The sequence below is a fragment of the Oryctolagus cuniculus genome, chromosome 11 (genome assembly GCF_051225735.1).
Source record: "Oryctolagus cuniculus isolate XC-2025 breed Fujian yellow rabbit chromosome 11, ASM5122573v1, whole genome shotgun sequence".
NCBI classification, from domain to species: Eukaryota; Metazoa; Chordata; class Mammalia; order Lagomorpha; family Leporidae; genus Oryctolagus; species Oryctolagus cuniculus.
The window spans coordinates 19,924,846-19,943,956 of NC_142877.1; the positions used below are offsets into that span (position 1 = coordinate 19,924,846).

The 19,111-nt window shown below is 46.1% G+C and overlaps 1 protein-coding gene across 6 annotated transcripts in view; it reads right to left on the reverse strand.

Annotated features, from left to right (window-relative positions):
• DHX35 (DEAH-box helicase 35) overlaps positions 1–17,438 on the reverse strand; it is a 73,855-nt gene extending 56,417 nt beyond the window's left edge. For 4 of the 6 annotated variants that reach the window (XR_011379898.2, XM_089307110.1, XM_002710767.6 and 1 more), the window contains exons 1-3: positions 16,659–17,438; positions 9,336–9,469; positions 5,883–5,975 (exon numbers count right to left, since the gene is read on the reverse strand). Coding sequence is in view for 3 of the 6 variants with exons in the window: in XM_089307110.1 (XP_089163236.1) it covers positions 5,883–5,975; positions 9,336–9,469; positions 16,659–17,028 (597 nt within the window). In the remaining 3 variants the exon portion in view is untranslated. The remainder of the gene's footprint in view (positions 1–5,882; positions 5,976–9,335; positions 9,470–16,658) is intronic. The other 2 variants (XR_016215850.1, XM_089307112.1) reach the window with 2 other exon arrangements.
• Between the last annotated feature and the right edge of the window lie 1,673 nt (positions 17,439–19,111).

Genomic DNA, 19,111 nt, shown 5'->3' on the forward strand with positions numbered 1-19,111 from the left:
AAGCCTGCCCACTCAGACTTTAACAATGACACCTCCATAGCCATGAGCACCCTAACAGCCTGACCTTGATTTCTAAATACTTCTCTCCCATTAAGGGAGCAGGGGCATGTGCAAGGGAAACAGAAGATGAGCCTAAAAGTCTGTGATACAGAAAGTTAGGACACGGTCTAAAACAGATGGAGGCTTTTAGAAAGAAAACAGGAGGCAAACTGAAGGAGCTCCTCGTGATCAACAATTGCACAATCTGAGCAAATAAACCATGAAAGTAGTAGGTGTGGACCCACAGAAACATGCAAGTACCCTTGAATCCATATCCATAGTCAGAGATGAGCTAAGAAGCAAACAAATGCGGGGAAAGGACAGCTCCTCCTTGCAGAAGACTCCACTCAACAAGGCAATGAAGGGAAAGGGAACTCCTCAGTGCTGCAGACAAGCCCCACCGAGCGACGCTGAAATCAGTACATGAACATGTGAGAGGAGCATATTTGCACTGAAAACATCGCCCCCAAGATATCTACCAACTGCAAAGGGAGGGGCAGCAGCTTTAGAGTCCAAACCTCACACCTCAACCAAGTGATCAAAGTTAACGTCACCAGCACCAACACATGTCAACATCACAGAACCCTTTACACCCTGCACCAAGGACACTGTATCATTTGTTTCTCGCCACAAATGCAAAAATTCTCTTCAAATCACAAAAAAATAAAAAGACATAATACAACCTGAGGGACATGGTCCAAAAAAAATGCCCAATATTCTGTCAAAGTACTAAGATCATAAAAGACGGGGAGTGACTGGGAGGCCTAGGAACTCTCACAGATTACAGGAAACCAGGGAGAAATGACAAACGCAGTGTAGGATCTTGGGTCTGAAAAAGAATACAAGTGGGAAAACTGATGGGATTTAAGTAAGACCTGAAGTCCAGTATCACTGTCCTACATTTGATAATTATATTAGAAGTCACATGCATGGGATAGGAGAATTCTTGTATTATTTCTTACAACCTTCCTATCAGTCTAAACTTAAACATGAAGTTTAAAAACTGACTGTAGAGGGGGCCAGTGCTGTGACACAGGAGGTTAAGCCTGTGGTGCTGGCATCCCATGTAGGTGCTAGATCGAGACCCGGCTGCTCCACTTCTGAGCCAGATCCCTGCTGATGGCCTGGGAAAGCAACAGAAGGTGGTCCAAGTGCTTGGGCCCCTGCACCCATGTGGGAGACCCAGAAGGAGCTCCTGGCTCCTGGCTTTAGATCGGCTCGGCTCAGGGCATATTAGACACTTGGGGAATGAACCAGCAGATGCAAAGACCTCTCTCTTGGTCCCTCCCTCTCTCTGTCTATAACTATGCCTCTCAAATAAATAAATCTTAAAAAAAAAAATGACTGTAGGGGGGCAGGTGTTTGGCACAGCATCTCCTACTGGAGCACCTGGGTGCAAGTCCTGGCTCCACTTCCGATTCCAGCTTCCTGCTGATGTGCACCCTGGAGGCAGCAGGTGATAGCTCAAGTAACTGGCCCTTGCCACACACACAGGAGGCCTGGACTGAGTACTTGGCTCCTGGCTTTGGCCTGGCCTTGCCCCAACTATGGCAGGCATTTGGGGAATGAACCAGTGGGAAATATCTCTCACACTCGCTTTCTCTTTCTGCCTTTCAAATAATTTTTTTTTAATTTTTACAAGCAAAATGAGGCTATGAAAGTTAACAGGAAAAAAGCCAAAATATTTTTGTAATGATTTATTTATTTATTTGAAAGCTGGAGTTACACAGAGAGAAGAAGAGGCAGAGAGAGAGGGAGAGGGAGGGGGGAGGGGGGAGGGGGAGAAGAGAGAGAGAGAGAGAGAGAGAGAGAGAGAGAGAGGTCTTCCATCCACTTATTCACTCCCCAACTGGCCGCAACAGCTGGAGTTGCGCCAATCTGAAGCCAGGAGCCAGGAGCTTCTTCCAGGTCTCCCACACGGGCGCAAGGACCCAAGGTCTTGGGCCATCCTCTACTGCTCTCCCAGGCCACAGCAGAAAGCCGGATTGGAAGTGGAGCAGCCAGGACATGAACCGGCACCCATATGGGATGCCAGAATTGCAGGCAGCGGCTTTACCCCCTATGCCACAGGTCCGGCCCCAAAATATTTTTTAAAATGACTGTAAAGAGCAAAATGTCAAAGATGTAATGTAGGTTTTGCTATGACAACTACAGTTTCTTTCACCTGTATTACCAACATGCACACAATACTACCAATCACCCTAATCAACACAGATATACAATAGAACTACAAGGATAGTAGCCAAGATTCACTGAGTACCTTACTAAGCACCAGGAACTGTACTGAGTGCCTTATACACATTACCTCATTTAGTCCTCAAAAGAAATCCTGTAAGGAAGGCAAGATCATCATCAATACATAGATAAAGGGGGCGGCGCTGTGGTGATTAAGGCCACAGCCTGCAGTGCTGGCATCCCATATGGGCACCGGTTCAAGTTCCAGCTGCTCCACTTCTGATCCAGCTCTCTGCTATGGCCTGGGAAAGCAGGGGAAGATGGCCCAAATCCTTGGACCCCTGCACCCAAATGGGAGACCCAGAAGAAGCTCCTGGCTTCTGGCTTTGGATCGGTGTAGCTCCAGCTGTTGTGACCATCTGGAGAGTGAACCAGCGGATGGAAGACCTCTCTCTCTCTCTCTCTCTCTCTCTCTCTCTCTCTGCCTCTGCCTCTCTGTAACTCTGCCTTTCAAATAAAGAAATAAATCTTTAACAAAATACATAGACAAGGAAGCAAAGAGGCCATGTAACTTGTCCAAGGAAATAGATGAAATTCTGAGAGCTGGGGCTCAGGCTCATGAAACCAAAGCCCTGACACATAACCAGGACACAATTCTATCACCCAAATTCAAACTCACACACAGCCAATCTCAGTAGTACAAAAGAGCGTTATACCATGTTTTTTAAAAAAGGGCACAATGAAACTTGTACAGACTCTACCATTCACGATTTAGAAGGAGAGGCATACATTTATGAATATATACACAGATTCATTTCTCTGTAAACGTATACAAAATCTCTGCCCAAGAAACTGGTAATATTGGTTGCATCTGCACAAAGCAAATGGGAGTAAGACAGAAGGGAAAAATATTTCTTTTTACGGTCTTTAATATCACTTGGATTTTAAACCATGTAAGCCCATTAAATATTCAAAATATTAAAAACGCTAAAATGAATTTTAAAACAAACAAAAACACCCTACTTTCATTCATATTACCAAGCCTGGATACTCAGCCCCTACTCCTGTCTGGCGATTCTTTCTTTGGACTTAACCCTTATCAGGCCTCCTCTGTTCTCAGGCAGCTAAGCTTTAGCTGTGGGAAATGACCAGATGGTGCTGTTTCAAATATCTGCTACCCACCTCCATCCCTGTGGGAGAATTATATACACTCCTACCCGTGACTATCAGGCCTCGCCATGTACCTTGCTTCAGCCAATGAAATCCAAGTAAAGGGCCACTTGTAGTCACAGCGGTAAGAGTCATCTCACCTGACCTCCGTCACAAGAGCAGCAAGTCCCACAAGTTTGCCATCAGCGAGGTCTCAGTGATGTAACAGCACGGCCTCATGAAGAGACCACGTAGTAGGAGCAAATAGTAAGCCTAAGCGCTTTAAACCACCAAGATTTTCAAGTTCTTTGTTAACAGAACACAGTTTATCCTAAGCCAACAAAATATCCATACAGACTGACTCCAAAACACACTAAAGCTGCTGGCTCTCATGTGGCCTTTTACCTCCATCCTATATTCCCCAACCCCATGACTCTAGTGTCCTCATCTATACAAAGATCAGCAATATGAGTAGTTCCGACTTCTTAGGGTCACTGAGGATTAACAGATTACTAGGTATCAAGTGCTCCTTTATACAGTACTTATTATTATTATTATTGTAATTACCTATTATTACTACTAGTACTCTATAACCAATAACATCTCAGTAATTAACCTGGCCCTTCTCTTGTGTTGCTCTGTAAAAAATAAGTAATTTGCTGGGCTCTTGATACCATCTGCATGCATTCTGCCTCCAGGTCACCAAACCCTCTGCTGTCTGCAACTCATGTTGTCCTTTTTCTACTAGGTTATTCTCTCTAGCTGCACATGAGATCACCTGGGGAACTTTTTAGAAATATCTATGTCTTGGTAGCACACTAAACTCATTATTCAGAATGAAGTAGGAGGGCAGACAAAGGGACTGAGAACCATACATATCTGCGGGCACCCCTACAAGTCTGGACCAGGCAGTCAAGAATACATCATCAAGTTCAAAAACACAGAGGGATTTTCATCCCCTTCCCCTGAGAATCTCTTAACCATAAAAGCCAACCAGAGAGCTGATATTTGTGCTCACCACCTCTGGCGCTGCTCTACTGACTGAACAACCAAGAACTCAATCAGGTCTCCTACTCCCTGGCCACTCTCCTGGCTCAAACTGTCACCCATTCACCTCCTGAGACTCACTTCTTGTCTGTGTGTGCTTTCTCTGACCCTGGACAATCTCCCACCCCCAGTCTCTCTGCCATCTCCCTGGCTGCCATTCTGTCTCGCTCCTGCTAATTCCTAAGTGCTGATGCTCTCAGGGCTTTGTCCTTGGTTCCCAGATCCTTCTGTTCCCTCCCACTCCTGCAGTCCTGCACATCAGGATGTCCTATTATCAACAACTGTGGTCATCAGCCAAGTTTTTCTGTAAAGGGCCAGGTAATAAAATTTCTAGGCTATGAAGTGCTTAGAGTTTCTGTAGCAACTGCTCAACTCTGTGTCACAGCATGAAAGAAGCCATGGGCAATATGTTGGCAATTCAGTGTGGTTGCATGTCGATAAAATTTTATTTACAAAAACAGGCAGTGGGTTGGATTTGGTCCATGGCTGTGGTTTGCTGGCTATGCAGAGCAACAAGAATGAATAAACTACAAGCACTCTCAACAACAGGAAAGAATCTTGTACATATAACATTGGACAAAAGAAGATATATTACTCCTTCATAAAGTCCAAAATTAGGCACAACTAATCTATAGTGTTGGAAGCCAGAGCAAGCATTACCCTTGTATGTTTGTGGGAATAGGAGAGAGGGAAGTCAGAGACTGGAAGGAGACACAGGTGGTTTCTGGGGCTCTTGAGCTGGGTGCTGGTGACACAGGTGTATTCCCTGGTCCTAACATGGCAATACGCACAATTATGATGCAGGCACTATCCTAATTTACACTAAGAAAAGAAAAGAAAAACCTGAGGAATTGTCAACCTCAGCACTTAATTATCATTCTTCACCTGTCAAGTCAAGGCTTTGACGGTACACTGACCTCACCCTACTTCTCCACCCCAGGATGGCTGACCGCAAGATCCCCTGGATTGGAACCAGTCATTCAAGGTCCATTTCAAACACTGTTTCCTTTACAGGGCCTTTTATGAGCCTTCTCTCCAAGCACGTCCACACACATACGGTTTTTCCTAACTTGAGAAGTTTCTCACAGCACTGCACAACTCTATAATGGCCAGGTTTTACTTACAACCCCAGCAGTAGCCATTTGACTCCTCACCCCCGGCAATTATCCGAGGACAAAAGCCAGCTACTGCACATCTTTTAATGAATCCCCACGGTTTCTTTCAGAGGATGGCCATTCAGTTATTATTCTGGATTCAGAATAAGTCAAAGTATCAGAGGTGAGTAACTCCTAACTGAAGAGGGACCTTCAGAGGAGATGAAGTGACTATTTCCTAGTGGGGGTGAATGTCAGGGATGAAAGTTTCCTGAAAGGAGACCTGAAAAACGCAAAGCACAGTAAAGAGACCTTTCAAATCACAACAGCCTTGCACCTCAACCTACATGTAAACACCCACATTCAACAGGCACTCACCTGTGGAATCTGTGTGCTCTTCCCACAGCCGGTTTCTCCAACAATCACCACAGTCTGATAGTTTTCTATCAAGTACAAAATGTGGTTCCTAAGCTGGAAAAGAACAGCCGTACATTGTAAATCACTGTATGTTGGCTCAGAAGACCTAGACAAAGATATTTAGACATTGTGAAACCAGCTGTTTCCAAAGGAAAGTCAATTTTATTTATTTTTTTAAAAGATTTATTTATTTATTTGAAAGGCAGAGTTACACAGAGAGAGGAGAGGCAGAGAGAGAGAGAGAGAGAGAGGTCTTCCATCCCATGGTTCACTTCCCAACTGGCCGCAATGGCCAGACCTTTGCTGATCCAAAGCCAGGAGCCAGGAGCTTCTTCTGGGTCTCCCATGTGGGTGCAGGGACCCAAGGACTTGGGCCATCTTCCACTGCTTTTCCAGGCTATAGCAGAGAGCTGGATCAGAAGTGGAGCAGCCGGGACTCGAACTGGCACCCACATGGGATGCCGGCACCACAGGTGGCGGCTTTATCCGCTATGCTACAGCGCCAGCCCCAGAAAAGTCAATTTTAAAAGATGAAATTGTATCTTCAACTCTCAGGAGCGTGTCAGAACTGATACAACTGCAATCTAACACTTAGCAAAATAGCTAAAGGATATGTCCCCTGAGTCAACATTTTCACTTAAAAGTGTTTTTCACATTTCACATACATACAAAGATGTATTTATAAGCACATACTTTATAGAACTGGCTAGGAGATGCAAATGTCTAAATAGCCCAAATATTCACCAAGAGGAGTTGGACTGAATCATTAGAAACACTTTAATAGTGGACTAACTTCCAGCTGTTAAAAAGAACAACTATCTATTTGTAGTAATATGGGATGATCTATAAGATATATTAAGGGAAGAAAACAAGGCATAGAACAGTGAGAAAAATACACTAATGTGTGTATTTTTAAAGAAAGATAAGTTCATATATATTATTTTATGTGTAGACTATTTTTGGAAAAATAAAAGCAAACAAGAAACTGGCCAGGACTAGTGCTGTGGCATATTATGTGGTGCCGGCATCCCATATGAACACTGGGTCAAGTCCCAAGCTGCTCCTCTTCTGACCCAGCTCTCTGCTGTGGCCTGGGAAAGCAGTAGAAGATGGCCCAAGTGCTTGGGCTCCTGCACCACATGGAGACCCGGAAGAAGCTCCTGGCTCCTGTCTTCAGATAGGCTCAGCTTCGGCTGTTGTGGCTAATTGGGGAGTGAACCAGCAGATGGAAGACCTTTCTCTCCGTATCTCTCTCTGTGTCTGTAACTGTACCTCTCAAATAAATACATGAAATCTTTAAAAAAAAAAAAAGTAAAATCAAACAAAACAAAACAAACTGGTAGCAGTGTTGCTTCCAGGGAGGGTAGCAAGTGGGGAACAGTGATGTGAAGGAAACCTGATACTTGTATAACAAACCCATTTTATCTAATTAAAATGTTTTCATTCATTAACTTGTAAAAGCCCTGGGGAAAAACAGACTATGCTTGCACCTCTAGCTCTAACTCCAATTTCACAGTAAAGTGCCCACATGTATACTCCAATGCAGATAAAGCACCCTCTGTACCTATTTCAATTGAGCCTCCTTTACTCATTCAGTGTAAGCAAAAACACTGGTCTGCCCACTTAAAAAGTCAAAGGTAACTCCACCACCTTATCTCCTGAGCTTCAGAATGTACTATTGTCCGTACATTTGATTAGACACACCTGATGATCTATAAAGTAATGAATGCATTCCATAAATACCTGGTTTGGAATGAAGGACAAAAACTGCCCAAGGCTCTCACTCTGATCACTGCTCAGCTCACCTGATGCCACACCAATGCACTGTCTGCGGAGGGGTTAGAAGAACTGGAATGCTGCCAGTTTCTACCTAACAAATAAGGCACTGCTAATTTTGGGTTTTTGAATTTGGCAGTATTTGGAATCTAGATACATAGCTTTTAAACCTTAGTAGAGAAAACCTTGCTGGCCGGCACCACAGCTCACTAGGCTAATCCTCCGCTTGCAGCACCGGCACCCCAGGTTCTAGTCCCGGTTGGGGCGTCAGTTCTGTCCCGGTTGCTCCTCTTCCAGTCCAGCTCTCTGCTGTGGCCTGGGAGTGCAGTGGAGGATGGCCCAAGTGCTTGGGCCCTGCACCCCATGGGAGACCAGGAGGAAGCACCTGGCTCCTGGCTTCGCATCGGCGTAACTTCGGCCGTAGCAGCCATTTGGGTGGTGAACCAACGGAAGGAAGACCTTTCTCTCTGTCTCTCTCTCTCTCTCTCACTGTCCAAAAAAAAAAAGAAAACCTTGCAGGATATTTATTGAAAATGAAGATTCCTGGAGCCAGCATAACAGGTAAAGCTGCCACCTATGATGCTGGCATTCAATATGGGCACTGGTTCATGTCCTGGCTGCTGTTATTTCCAATCCAGCTCCCTGCTAATAACCTTGGAAAAGCAGCAGATGACCCAAGTATTTGGGCCTGAGCCACCCATGAGGGAGACCCGGATGAAGTTCCTGGCCCTGACTTCAACCTGGCCCAGTCTTGGCTGTTGCGGCTCTCTGAAGTGTGAGCCAGCAAATGGAAGATCTGTCTCTCCCTCTCTCTCTCTCTCTCTCTAACTTTCAAATAAATAAATAAATCTTAAAAAAAAAAAAAAAAAAAAAGAAAGAAAGAGAGAAAGTAAGAAAATAAATTCCTATCCCTACTCACAGAATTCTAATAGGGCTGGGGTGGGGCCCAGGAATCTATACTTTTACAAGCACCCAAAGGAGATTCTGCTGCAGGTAGCCTACTGGCTGTTGTCTTGGTGGTTTCTTCTTGTTGGTTTGGACTTTGTGCTTTGGTTTGTTTTGATTGGGAGAAAGAAACATCTGGGTTCTTTAAAATTATTTTATAAATAGCAGATCCACTAGATGAATACATGGATAGATGGACTGATGAACAGACAGACAGATGGATGGAAGGATGTCAAGGAATATGTGAAAACCCTCTTCAATTGAAATATTCTCAATTAATCTTTAAAGAAATACATCTTTTAGAAGATAGCAAAAATTGGTCATATATTAGTAATTTGTTGAAAGTAGGTACATAAAGTTCTCTATGGTGTTTTCTCTACTTTTGTGTATGTTTGAAGCTGTCCATAATTGAAAGTAATAGAGGGGAAAAAGAATATCATTCTAATTCTTCCAGCTTGCAATGAGTCTTAAGACATAACTGAAAAAAATCTAGACTGTCAAGATTTACGAACGTTAACAAACACACAGATACTTTGAAAAGTAATCCCTTAGGATAACAGTTTCTCTGAAAAATCTATTCTAAGTAAATCCATACGAGTTTGTTTGAAAAACCCATTGTAAGTAAGAGGACATTATTCCCTTCAGAGCCAAGCCTAAAGCCAGCACAGACACAGAACATGCTCAGGGACGTACCTTGAACACTGGCAGCTTCTGCCTCTGCTGCTCTATCGAGAGGGCGGCATAGGGGTTGTAAACAACGGTTGTCCCAGAGTTTTCAGCAAGACTTTGCCTCTCTTCAGAGATGCTGACCCCCGGCCCCTCTGTACCTGCAACAGAAATGTTTTTTCAGTTTCTCTGATGTAAAAAACAGAAAAAATGTATAACAGTTACAAGCTTTTAAAGATACACAACAGAAGCAATGCAGTTTATGTAACTATTAAATGATGTTAAACTCTAGCTTTAGGAAGACATCCAGAGAATACAAGCCTTAAGAGCAAAGGAGATGGCAGCCCCTCTTGGCTCCAAACTGGCAGCCCAGAGCTGAGCACTACAGGGCACTTGCTTCTGGTTTGGCCCTCTGTGTCCATATTGTTAGCAAACTCTTAGCAGAAGTGAAAGAAACTCAGTGGAAATTAGCTCAAGCTCAAGCTCACCATTCCTCCATCACTCAGGCAATCACCAGGTGGGGACAGATGGAGGCTCGACTCTGTGCCAGGCATGGAGCAAAGGGCTTAAAGATACAACAGAGATGCACACCCTATTCTTAGGGAGAGGTCTTGCTTCTCTTGTTCTTCCTCCCAGGAGAACATAACTTAGTGCATGAAGAAATAAAGAGGGGGACTGGAATCTCAGATGTGTATTATACACATGGGTAAAGGGGGAAAGGGTACTCTTTATGCTGGTCACGGTCCAGTGCCCACCCTCACCCCATGGCTGGTAGAGGGGGACACAGAGAGTGGCAGCATCCATTTAAATCACAGAGTTAGAGTGGTTTGATGGGAAAGGCTGTTCCCAGAAATCACTGTGCAGAGCAGATTAAACAGCAGCTATCCACAGCTTCTTGCTAAGAGCAACGACAAACTGGTATTCAGGAAGGGAAAGAAGAGGCAAGCCATATCTGAGAATGAAAATTTGCTGACAGTGTCAGACAGCCTTTCAGTCTGAAAGGGAAAAAAACCTCAGGAAGAACACCGGCTCAACTTTCCCAACCAGCTCTGTAGCTCTTCCTGCTGATCTGTATGTGTCACCAAGAATAGAACTAGGAACTTATATAAATGACACAAGACTCAGAATTCAACTCAACATAAGGAAGGTTATTTCTAAGCACACCTGTTCAGCACTGGCGTATGCTGCCCTGGGAATCAGTAAGTTCAAGCACAAGCTATACATGGATAATCATCAAAAACTATCATCTGGGGGCTGGCATGGTGGCCTAGCAGGTAAAGCCATGGCCTGCAAAGCCGGCATCCCATACAGATGCTGATCCGTGTCCCAGCTGCTCCACTTCCAATCCAGCTCCCTGACAATGGCCTGGAAAAGCAAAGGAAAATGGCCCAAGTACTTGGGCCCCTGCCACCCACATGGGATGAAGCTCCTGACTCCCGGCTCATTCTGACCCGGCCCTGGCCATTGTGGCCACTTGGAGTGTGAACCAGCAGATGGATGGTTAACTCTTCCAAAAAAAAAAAAAAAAAACAACTACCAATTCCCAGGTCTTCTGAACTCAAAATCTGTGATCCTATGTGGGGCACGTGAGGACTTTGTGACAAGAATATTTAGCCCAGTTCCTTATTTCTACAAGACTCAAATCTCTTCAAGAAATCTGATAAAGGTTATGAACATCCTGTCCTGAAAAATACACCAGAATATAACTGACCCGAGCTCCAACCTTTTTCTAGGTACTTCCAGGAACACGGCTGTGTTTCCAAGGTCCAAGTCTGCCAACAATCAGGTAAGCGGGCCGCTGCCATGTTGCTGTTGCCAAAATACTGACCTTCCTTTCAACAAGACAGACAGAACAGGACCTGGAACAAAGCCTGTGCTCCAATAAACGGGTTTCCTTTCCTTTCTCCCCTGAGCTCCCTACATCTTAACTCCTTGTAATTTCAATTGGAGAAAATGACAGCAAATAATACTTTCTGCTCTTCTGCAGCGTTACTGCCCTGAATTCTCTCCTGTCAAAACATTTTTACATCTTCACATCATGCCTGGACTATTTTAACCTTGCTCCTTCAAGGTCGCCTACTTCCTGCCACTTCAGGGTTTAACCTACCCAGGGGACTTCCCTACCCCACTCCTCCCTGGTCTCTAAGCTGCAGCCCAATCCGTCCCATACGTTCTGCTACAAGCTCTTCAACAATAGCTGCTCTCTATCCATGAAGGGCACATCTTCTTACAAAAGACTGCATTCAGCCAAACCAGAATCCAAGGCTGCTCTCCCCTGTAAACAGTCCCACCGATAATGGATGTTTTTGTTCTTGTGAGTATGCTCTATGGCAGGAGTGGGGAGCCTTTCCTTTGCCAAGGGCATTTGGAGATTTATAACATCATCTGAAGCCAAACAAAATTATCAACTTAAACATTAGCCTTCTACAAACTTACTGAATTTCAATTCCAGCCTGTGGCTGCCTTGGCAGGGCCAGACCAAATGATTTCGTGGACTTCATACGGCCTGTAAATAGGACGTTCCCCACCCCTGCTCTATGGCTTAAGGGAGCTGGTAATTCATTTTTGCAAACTATAAACACCTTCATTTCTCCATTTGTAAACAAAGTTGAGGGACCAGCATTGTGGTGCAGCAGGTTAAGCCACTGCCTGCGATGCCAGCATCCCATTTAAGCACTGGTTCAAGTCTCTGCAGCTCCACTTCTAACCCAGCTCCCTGCTAATGCACCTGGGAAGGCAGTAGAAGATGGCCCAACCTCCAATATAGGATGCTAGTGTCACAAGCAGCAGCTTAACTGGTGCACCCTATAGAAAGCTCTTAAGTCGTGCTCCCTAAGGTAGAGATCATAAACTAGCAGCGGGGCAGGCGCTGTAGCGCAGCAGGTTAATGCCCTGACCTGAAGCGCCAGCATCCCTTATGAGTGCTGGTTCAAGACCTGGCTACTCCACTTCTGATGCAGCTCTCTGCTATGGCCTGAAGAGCAGGAGGAGGCCCAAGCCCTTGGGCCCCTGCAACCACATAGGAGATGCGGAAGAGGCTCCTGACTTTGGATCGGCCCAGCTCCAGCCATTGCAGCCATTTGGGGAGTGAACCAAAGCAGTGGATGAAAGACCTCTCTCTCCTCTCCTTATCTCTCTGTGTAACTCTGACTTTAAAATATATATATATGTGTGTGTGTGTGTGTGTGTGTGTGTTCATGATTCCAATTATTTCCAGACTTATGTAAAGCTTCAATCACCTCCCTGAGTTGCATTTCCCACAACCTGTTTTATATACTGAATATGAGTTTGTTCACCTATAAGAGAGTTATTGGGGTTGACACTGTGGCACAGCGGGTTAAGCCACTGCCTACAACACTAGCATTCCATACGGGTGCTGGTTCAATTCATGGCTACTCGATTTCTAATCCAACTCCTTGCTAATGTGTCTGAGAAAGTAGTGCAAGTAGATTCAAGTACTTGGGCCCCCCGCACCTATGTGGGAGGCACAGATGAAGCACCTGGCTTCAGCCTGGCCCAGCCCGGGTCATTGCAGCCATTTGGTGAGTGGGAGTGAACCAACATATGGAAGACCACTCTTGTGTGCTCTCTCTAGCTTTCGCTCTCACTCTGCCTCTCTCTTTCTTTCTGTAACTCTGCCTTTCAAATAAATAAATAAATCTTTTAAAAAAACATTCCAATAAACATGACTTTTTTTTTTTTTTTGACAGGCAGAGTGGACAGTGAGAGAGAGAGAGAGAGACAGAGAGAAAGGTCTTCCTTTTGCCGTTGGTTCACCTTCCAATGGCCGCCGCAGCTGGCGCGCTAGGGCCGGCGCATCTCGCTGATCCGAAGCCAGGAGCCAGGTGCTTCTCCTGGTCTCCCATGCGGGTGCAGGGCCCAAGCACCTGGGCCATCCTCCACTGCACTCCAGGGCCACAGCAGAGAGCTGGCCTGGAAGAGGGGCAACCGGGACAGAATCCGGCGCCCCGACTGGGACTAGAACCCGGTGTGCCAGCTCCGCAAGGCGGAGGATTAGCCTATTGAGCCACGGCTCCGGCCCAACATGACTTTTAAAAAAAATTATTTGAAAAGAAGAGTTAGAGAGAGAGAGAGAGAGAGAGAGAGAGAGAGACAGAGAGACAGAGACCAATCTTCCATCTGCTGTTTCACTCCCCAGATGGCCACAACAGCCAGGACTGGGCTGGGCCAAAGCTAGGAACCATGAGCTTCTTCTAAGTCTCCCATGTGGGTGCAGGGAGCACTTGGCCATCTCTCTGCTGCTTTCTCAGGTGTATTAGCAGACAGGTGGATAAGAAGAGGAACAGCTGGGACTCAAACCCTTGCCCATATGGGATGCCAGTGCTGCAAACCACAGCTTTAACCTGCTGAGCCACAGCACCAGCCCCAAGATAAGATTTTTTAAAATAATAATAAAATGTAGATGCACAATGATTTCTGTGTCATGAAACCAACATCATCAAAAAAAAAAAAAAAAAAAGGAAATTTTTTTTGACAGAATAGACAGTAAGAGAGACAGAGAGAAAGGTCTTCCTTTTCCGTTGGTTCCCCCAGCCAGTGGCCACTGCAGCTGGTGCGCTGCAGCCAGCAGCCGGTGCACCATGCTGATCCGAAGCCAGGAGCCAGGTGCTTGTCTTGGTCTCCCATTCGGGTGCAGGGCCCAAGCACTTGGGCCATCCTCCACTGCCTTCCCGGGCCACGGCAGAGAGCTGGACTGGAAGCGGGGCAACCGAGACAGAATCTGGTGCCCTGACAGGGATTAGAACCAGTTATCTTCATCATAGAGAGATCATGATGACTTTAGTAAGTTGCTATAAATGACAGTGACTAGCACAAAGCAAGAGCCCTATAAACGTCTACTAAAGTTTTCCTATCTCAGCTAACGATAACACAGTTTACATAAACCAGTGGTTCCCACGCTTTGATGTTATGCTGGAATTCCCTAGACACTCTCAAAAAATAGTGAAGCTTGGTGCAGGCACTGTGGCACAAGCATGCGGCACAGTGAGCTAAGCCACCATCTGCAATCTGGAATCCCAAACAGAAGCCTCCATTCAAGTTCTGGTTACTCTGCTCCTGATCCAGCTCCCTACAAACGCTCAAGCAGCAGCAGACGGCCCGAGTACTTGAGCCCTTGTATGCACATGAAACCCAAACAGAGCTCTGGGCAGGCTCCTGGCTTCAGCCTGAACCAGTCCCAGTGTTGTGGGCATTTGGGGAGTGAACCAATGGATGGAAGACCTCACTCTCTCTCCCTCTATCATTCTGCCTTGCAAATAAGTAAATAAATAAACCTTTTAAAAATACAAATACAAAATATTGATGCTGGCTCATAGTCCTCCAGACACTGACAAGGGATGCACCCAGATATCAGGTTTTAAAGCTTATCAAGTGATTCAATTACACTGCAAAATTTGAGAGCCATTTACTTGGACAGTCATCTAACACGAATTGAGTCATTACTGACTTCACTTTCTCCCACATCTGCATCCAGAATGTCTCTCCAAAACAGTTAAGATCCCCATGTCCCACGTCAGAACACCTGGTTTAATGCCCACCTCCAGTTCCTGATTCCAGCTTCCTGCCAATGTGGGCTCTGGGAGGCAACAGGTGATGGCTCAAGTGGTTGGATCCCTGCCACCATTTGGGAGACCTGGATCGATTCCCAGCTCCCAACTCTGACCAAGCCCAGACCTCACCAGTGTGGACTTTTGAGGACTGAACTGGTAGATGAGAGCTTGCACTTGCTCTTTCTTTTTCAAATAAAAAAGACATCTTAGAATAATTTCAGGTTCTTTAACCAAAACATGAAAAATGAAATTAAAGGAAAACTTATTTTGGCACCGAGAATTTTAAAATCTAAGCAGTTTTTTCATAATACACATTTCCCATAAACTTTCTGAAGACCTTAGTACTCTGGCCTGATTTTTAATAATTCATTCAGGCCTTTATTAGGCCTAACTCTGACCTATTACTAAAGGCTTGAATAAATAAAACAGATGGTCACTCATGACTTAATGGGATCTTGGTTTTGGCTGCAAACTCAGGACAGGCGCCAGCACTGTGGCACAGGTTAAGCTGCAGCTTGCCATGCTGGCATCCCATGCCAGGATGCCAGCGTGCTTGTTCAAGTCCCAGCTTCTCCACTTCTAATCCAGCTTTCTGCTAACACATATGGGAAGGCAGCAGACGGTAGCTCAAGTAAACATAAACCTTGGATGATTTCCTGGCTCCCAGCTTCAGCATGACCCAGGCCTAGCCACTGCAGCCATTTAGGGAGTGAACCAGTGGATGGAAGACCTCTATCTCTCTGTCTTCCAAATCAATCAATATTTAAAGAAAAAAGAAAATTTAAGGGTAGTGGCGGGGGGGGCAGTTCTGGATGGATAATCCATGATGCTTTGAAACACTGAATCATAAAATCACCATTAACTGCAAAAAAGAAAAGCTGCAAACTTTGAAAAGGTATCAGCACATCTTTTGATTGGGTTTACCGCCTACATCATTCACATGCGTGGTCAGAATGCCAGGAAACCACTGTAAAACACTCGTTAAAGTCTTTTCTTGTATTGTCTCATTTCATCTTTGCTGCAAAGCCTACAGGGATGCAAGTGGTTAAAAAAAAAAAAAAAAAAAAAAGCTTGTAACTTAAGAAACTCCTGGTTTTTAACAATAAAAACCAGAAAGTAAATGCCAAAACAAGCAAAGCATTTTGTGGCTGTGATCCCTTTCAGTCTGTGAGAGAGGGCTGGGGTAGCAGCCGATACGAAGGAGGGTGTCCACTTTCTGGTAGACATTTGGGCGAACAAGAGTCATCCTACAAGAAAATAAGACATTTTCCTTTTTTGGGAAAAGAGACTTTAAGTCAGAGTGCGGTGCTTGTTACTAACGCCCACTGACACACGTCATTATTCTGCCATTTCACAGGTGACCAGGTCAGGCGGGACCAAAATCTGAGCCCGGGCAGTCACGACTCCACGGACTAAGCTGCAGTACCGGGCAGCACCTCCGTCGGGACCCAACGTAGCCCCAGGGCTACACCACGGCACGCGTGGGCGCCTTAGGATTGCCAGTCTCGAGGAGCGAACAGTGACGAGAAAAACCAAGCCTGAGGCGGCTGAGACGCCAAGGTCACACAGCGAGCTTCTGCTCCAGTGGTGGGCTGACCGCCGAGTCCCTCGGAACTGCAGTGGGCGCCGCAGCCGCACAGTCCCCTCGCACAGAGACAGAGGCACCCAGCCCGCCGAGGTCAGGCCAGTAAGCACGTCCGTTGGTCCCAGGGCGCCGGCTGCAGCGCCAAGACCTAAGACAGGCCACTGCTTCTGCCCAGCGTCCCACCAAGAACCTTACCCGGTCTCCAGAACTTCACCGGTACCACGGGCGCAGCCATGCTGGGGTGAAAGGTCACGAGAAAGGCTCCACCCCGCCGTCGCGCGCGAGCCCCGGAAGACCCGAGGGGCGTGGCCCGCGCGGAGACTCTGGCCGACTGATCTGATAGCCTGACGAACACGCCCATGGACACGCCTCTGTAGACCACGTGACTCGCAGCTCGTCTCCGGCGAACACTCGGGCCCCGCCCGCGGGAATGCTCGCCCACGTGACCACCCTCCGCCATTTTGGAGGCCAGGGGGAGCCTGTTCTCGCGGCTCCGGCGTAGGAGAGTGGTGGGTCTGTCCCACCTCTTGGAACTTGGTGTAAATTGAACGGCGCCCACATGCATGGACGGGCTTTGGGCGAGGGCAGCTTTCTTTAGGGTCTTGCTTGCGGTGGCCGCCGTGCAGTGCTTCCCGGATACACTTCCAAACACTGATATTTTAGATACCCCAACTTCGCTGCTTCTCTCTTGGTCTCCTGCTTATTCTGAAATTGCAGGATAATTGTAGTAACGACCTCTTGAGCTTGGTGACTCAGTACACACCGGGCGCCTGCGTGCGGTTTCAGCACCTCCATGGCGTTCGTGTCCAAGGTGTGTGTGTGTGTGGAGGCGGGGTGCGTGTAGAAATGCATAAATGCTCGGGAAACTGTTTATTAGCAGCAGGTGGGGTGGAAACAGTCAATGAACGCTGGAACGCAGGGGCGGGGTCTGGGGACCACAGCGGTTAGAAGAGGAGACCAGAATAGGTCCCTAGGGCCAGGGCACTAACCCAGTGTCTCCTGCAGCCCTACTGAGGCCAGTGTGTGTGATAAATGTAGACCCTCGGCCCCGAGCCAACTGCGAGTCAGTCGCCTGGGAAAGTGCAATTTAAGAAACTCGCGGATTCTTAGGATTCACAGGTTTAGCAGAGATTGTGCTAATGAGCTCAAGTGGGGAAAATACCTCCCGGCCAGGGAGAGGCTTTAGAACCGGGGCAATGTTAGTGCTGCGAGAATTCTGCATCCTTTCGGGGGCATGGCCCAGTTAAGACAAGAGCCGGAGCTTTGGAGAGAGGAAGACTGACTTGGAATCCTAACTGCCACTTCCTGGCTCCTGGCAGACACCCGACGTTGGCCGTAAAATGAGGTTTAAGAGATTAAATAACACGTAGAGTGCTTCGCACTGCAAGACACAGACCCTCAATCAGTGTTAGCAAAGAAAGAATGCATTTACCTGCATGCGTTAATTTTCCAATTACTCCTTTGGTTTATTTCCATAACTATGAAAGTGGGGTTCAGTACTTGCTAATCCCTCTGCCTAGAATTCTCTATCCAGCCTTCAAAATATCCTCACCCTTCAATGGCCGGCGCTACACTGCGCTACCCCAGCATTCCCCCTGTGGACGCAGAATCTGTATACTGACAAAAGGGAGAATGCTTCCTTGGTTGAACTACGGTTATTCTGCCTCCATTACTAGGCTGGGAACTTGCTGAGGACAAGAACCCTGTCACATTTATATTCATAGCTCAGTGATAAAATGTGCTTGGGTAACGCAAATGTAAACACCATGCTCTGGACTAAGTTCTTCATGACTCTGATCCTAACTTTATTTTTGTCTTATTTTCACTATCGGCCCAAAATACAAAACAAGGTTTATACGCGTGTACAAAGGAAGATGAAATAAATGTCACTTTTAAATTGTTTTTAGATATTGCTCATAACTTTCATGAGGAAATCTTCCATCTGCAGAGGCAGTAAACTGGCCGAGCCTAAAATAAAAAGAAGCTGGAGGAGAGCTTAGTCAACACTGAGCCTTGAATTCCTTGTCCTACAGAAGAGAAAATTGAGGTTCATGGAGGTTAAAAGTCTGGGTTGGTATCAATGAGCTAATTTAGCATCAGAACTAAAACTAGAACTCAGGCTTTTTAATTCCCAGACGAGTGTTTTTTCCAAGCACATGGGCCATTTAAAACCATTAGAGTTAAACCTCCTAGATAAGAATGCGTTCATCTGCTTCAGAAAGATCTGGAAGTCCAGCTGTCCCCAGGGGCTGATTTGCTGACACAGACTAAACACCCAGGTAACAGCCTACATGTTGCTGTTGTAGTTTAGTGTCACAAACAGGAAAGTCTCAATAGACTCCATCTTCCTAATTAATTATTTTCAGAACCGTGGCCTAAAATACTCTAAAATTAAACCGTGGCAGGTAGGTGATGCAGCAGTTACGCAGCCTATTGGCGTGCTTGGCCTTCATTTCCAACTCTGCGGTCCATTCCGGTTTCTTGCTGATGTGCACCCTGGGAGGCAGCAGGTGATAGCTCAAGTGCCTGGGCCCCTGCTACCCATGTGTCTGTCTCTCACATAAAAATAAAACAAAGTGGTTCATTTTTAAAAAGAACAGTTTTGTTTTTCTTTTATTTATAATTTTTTTTAGTTTATAAAACTTATT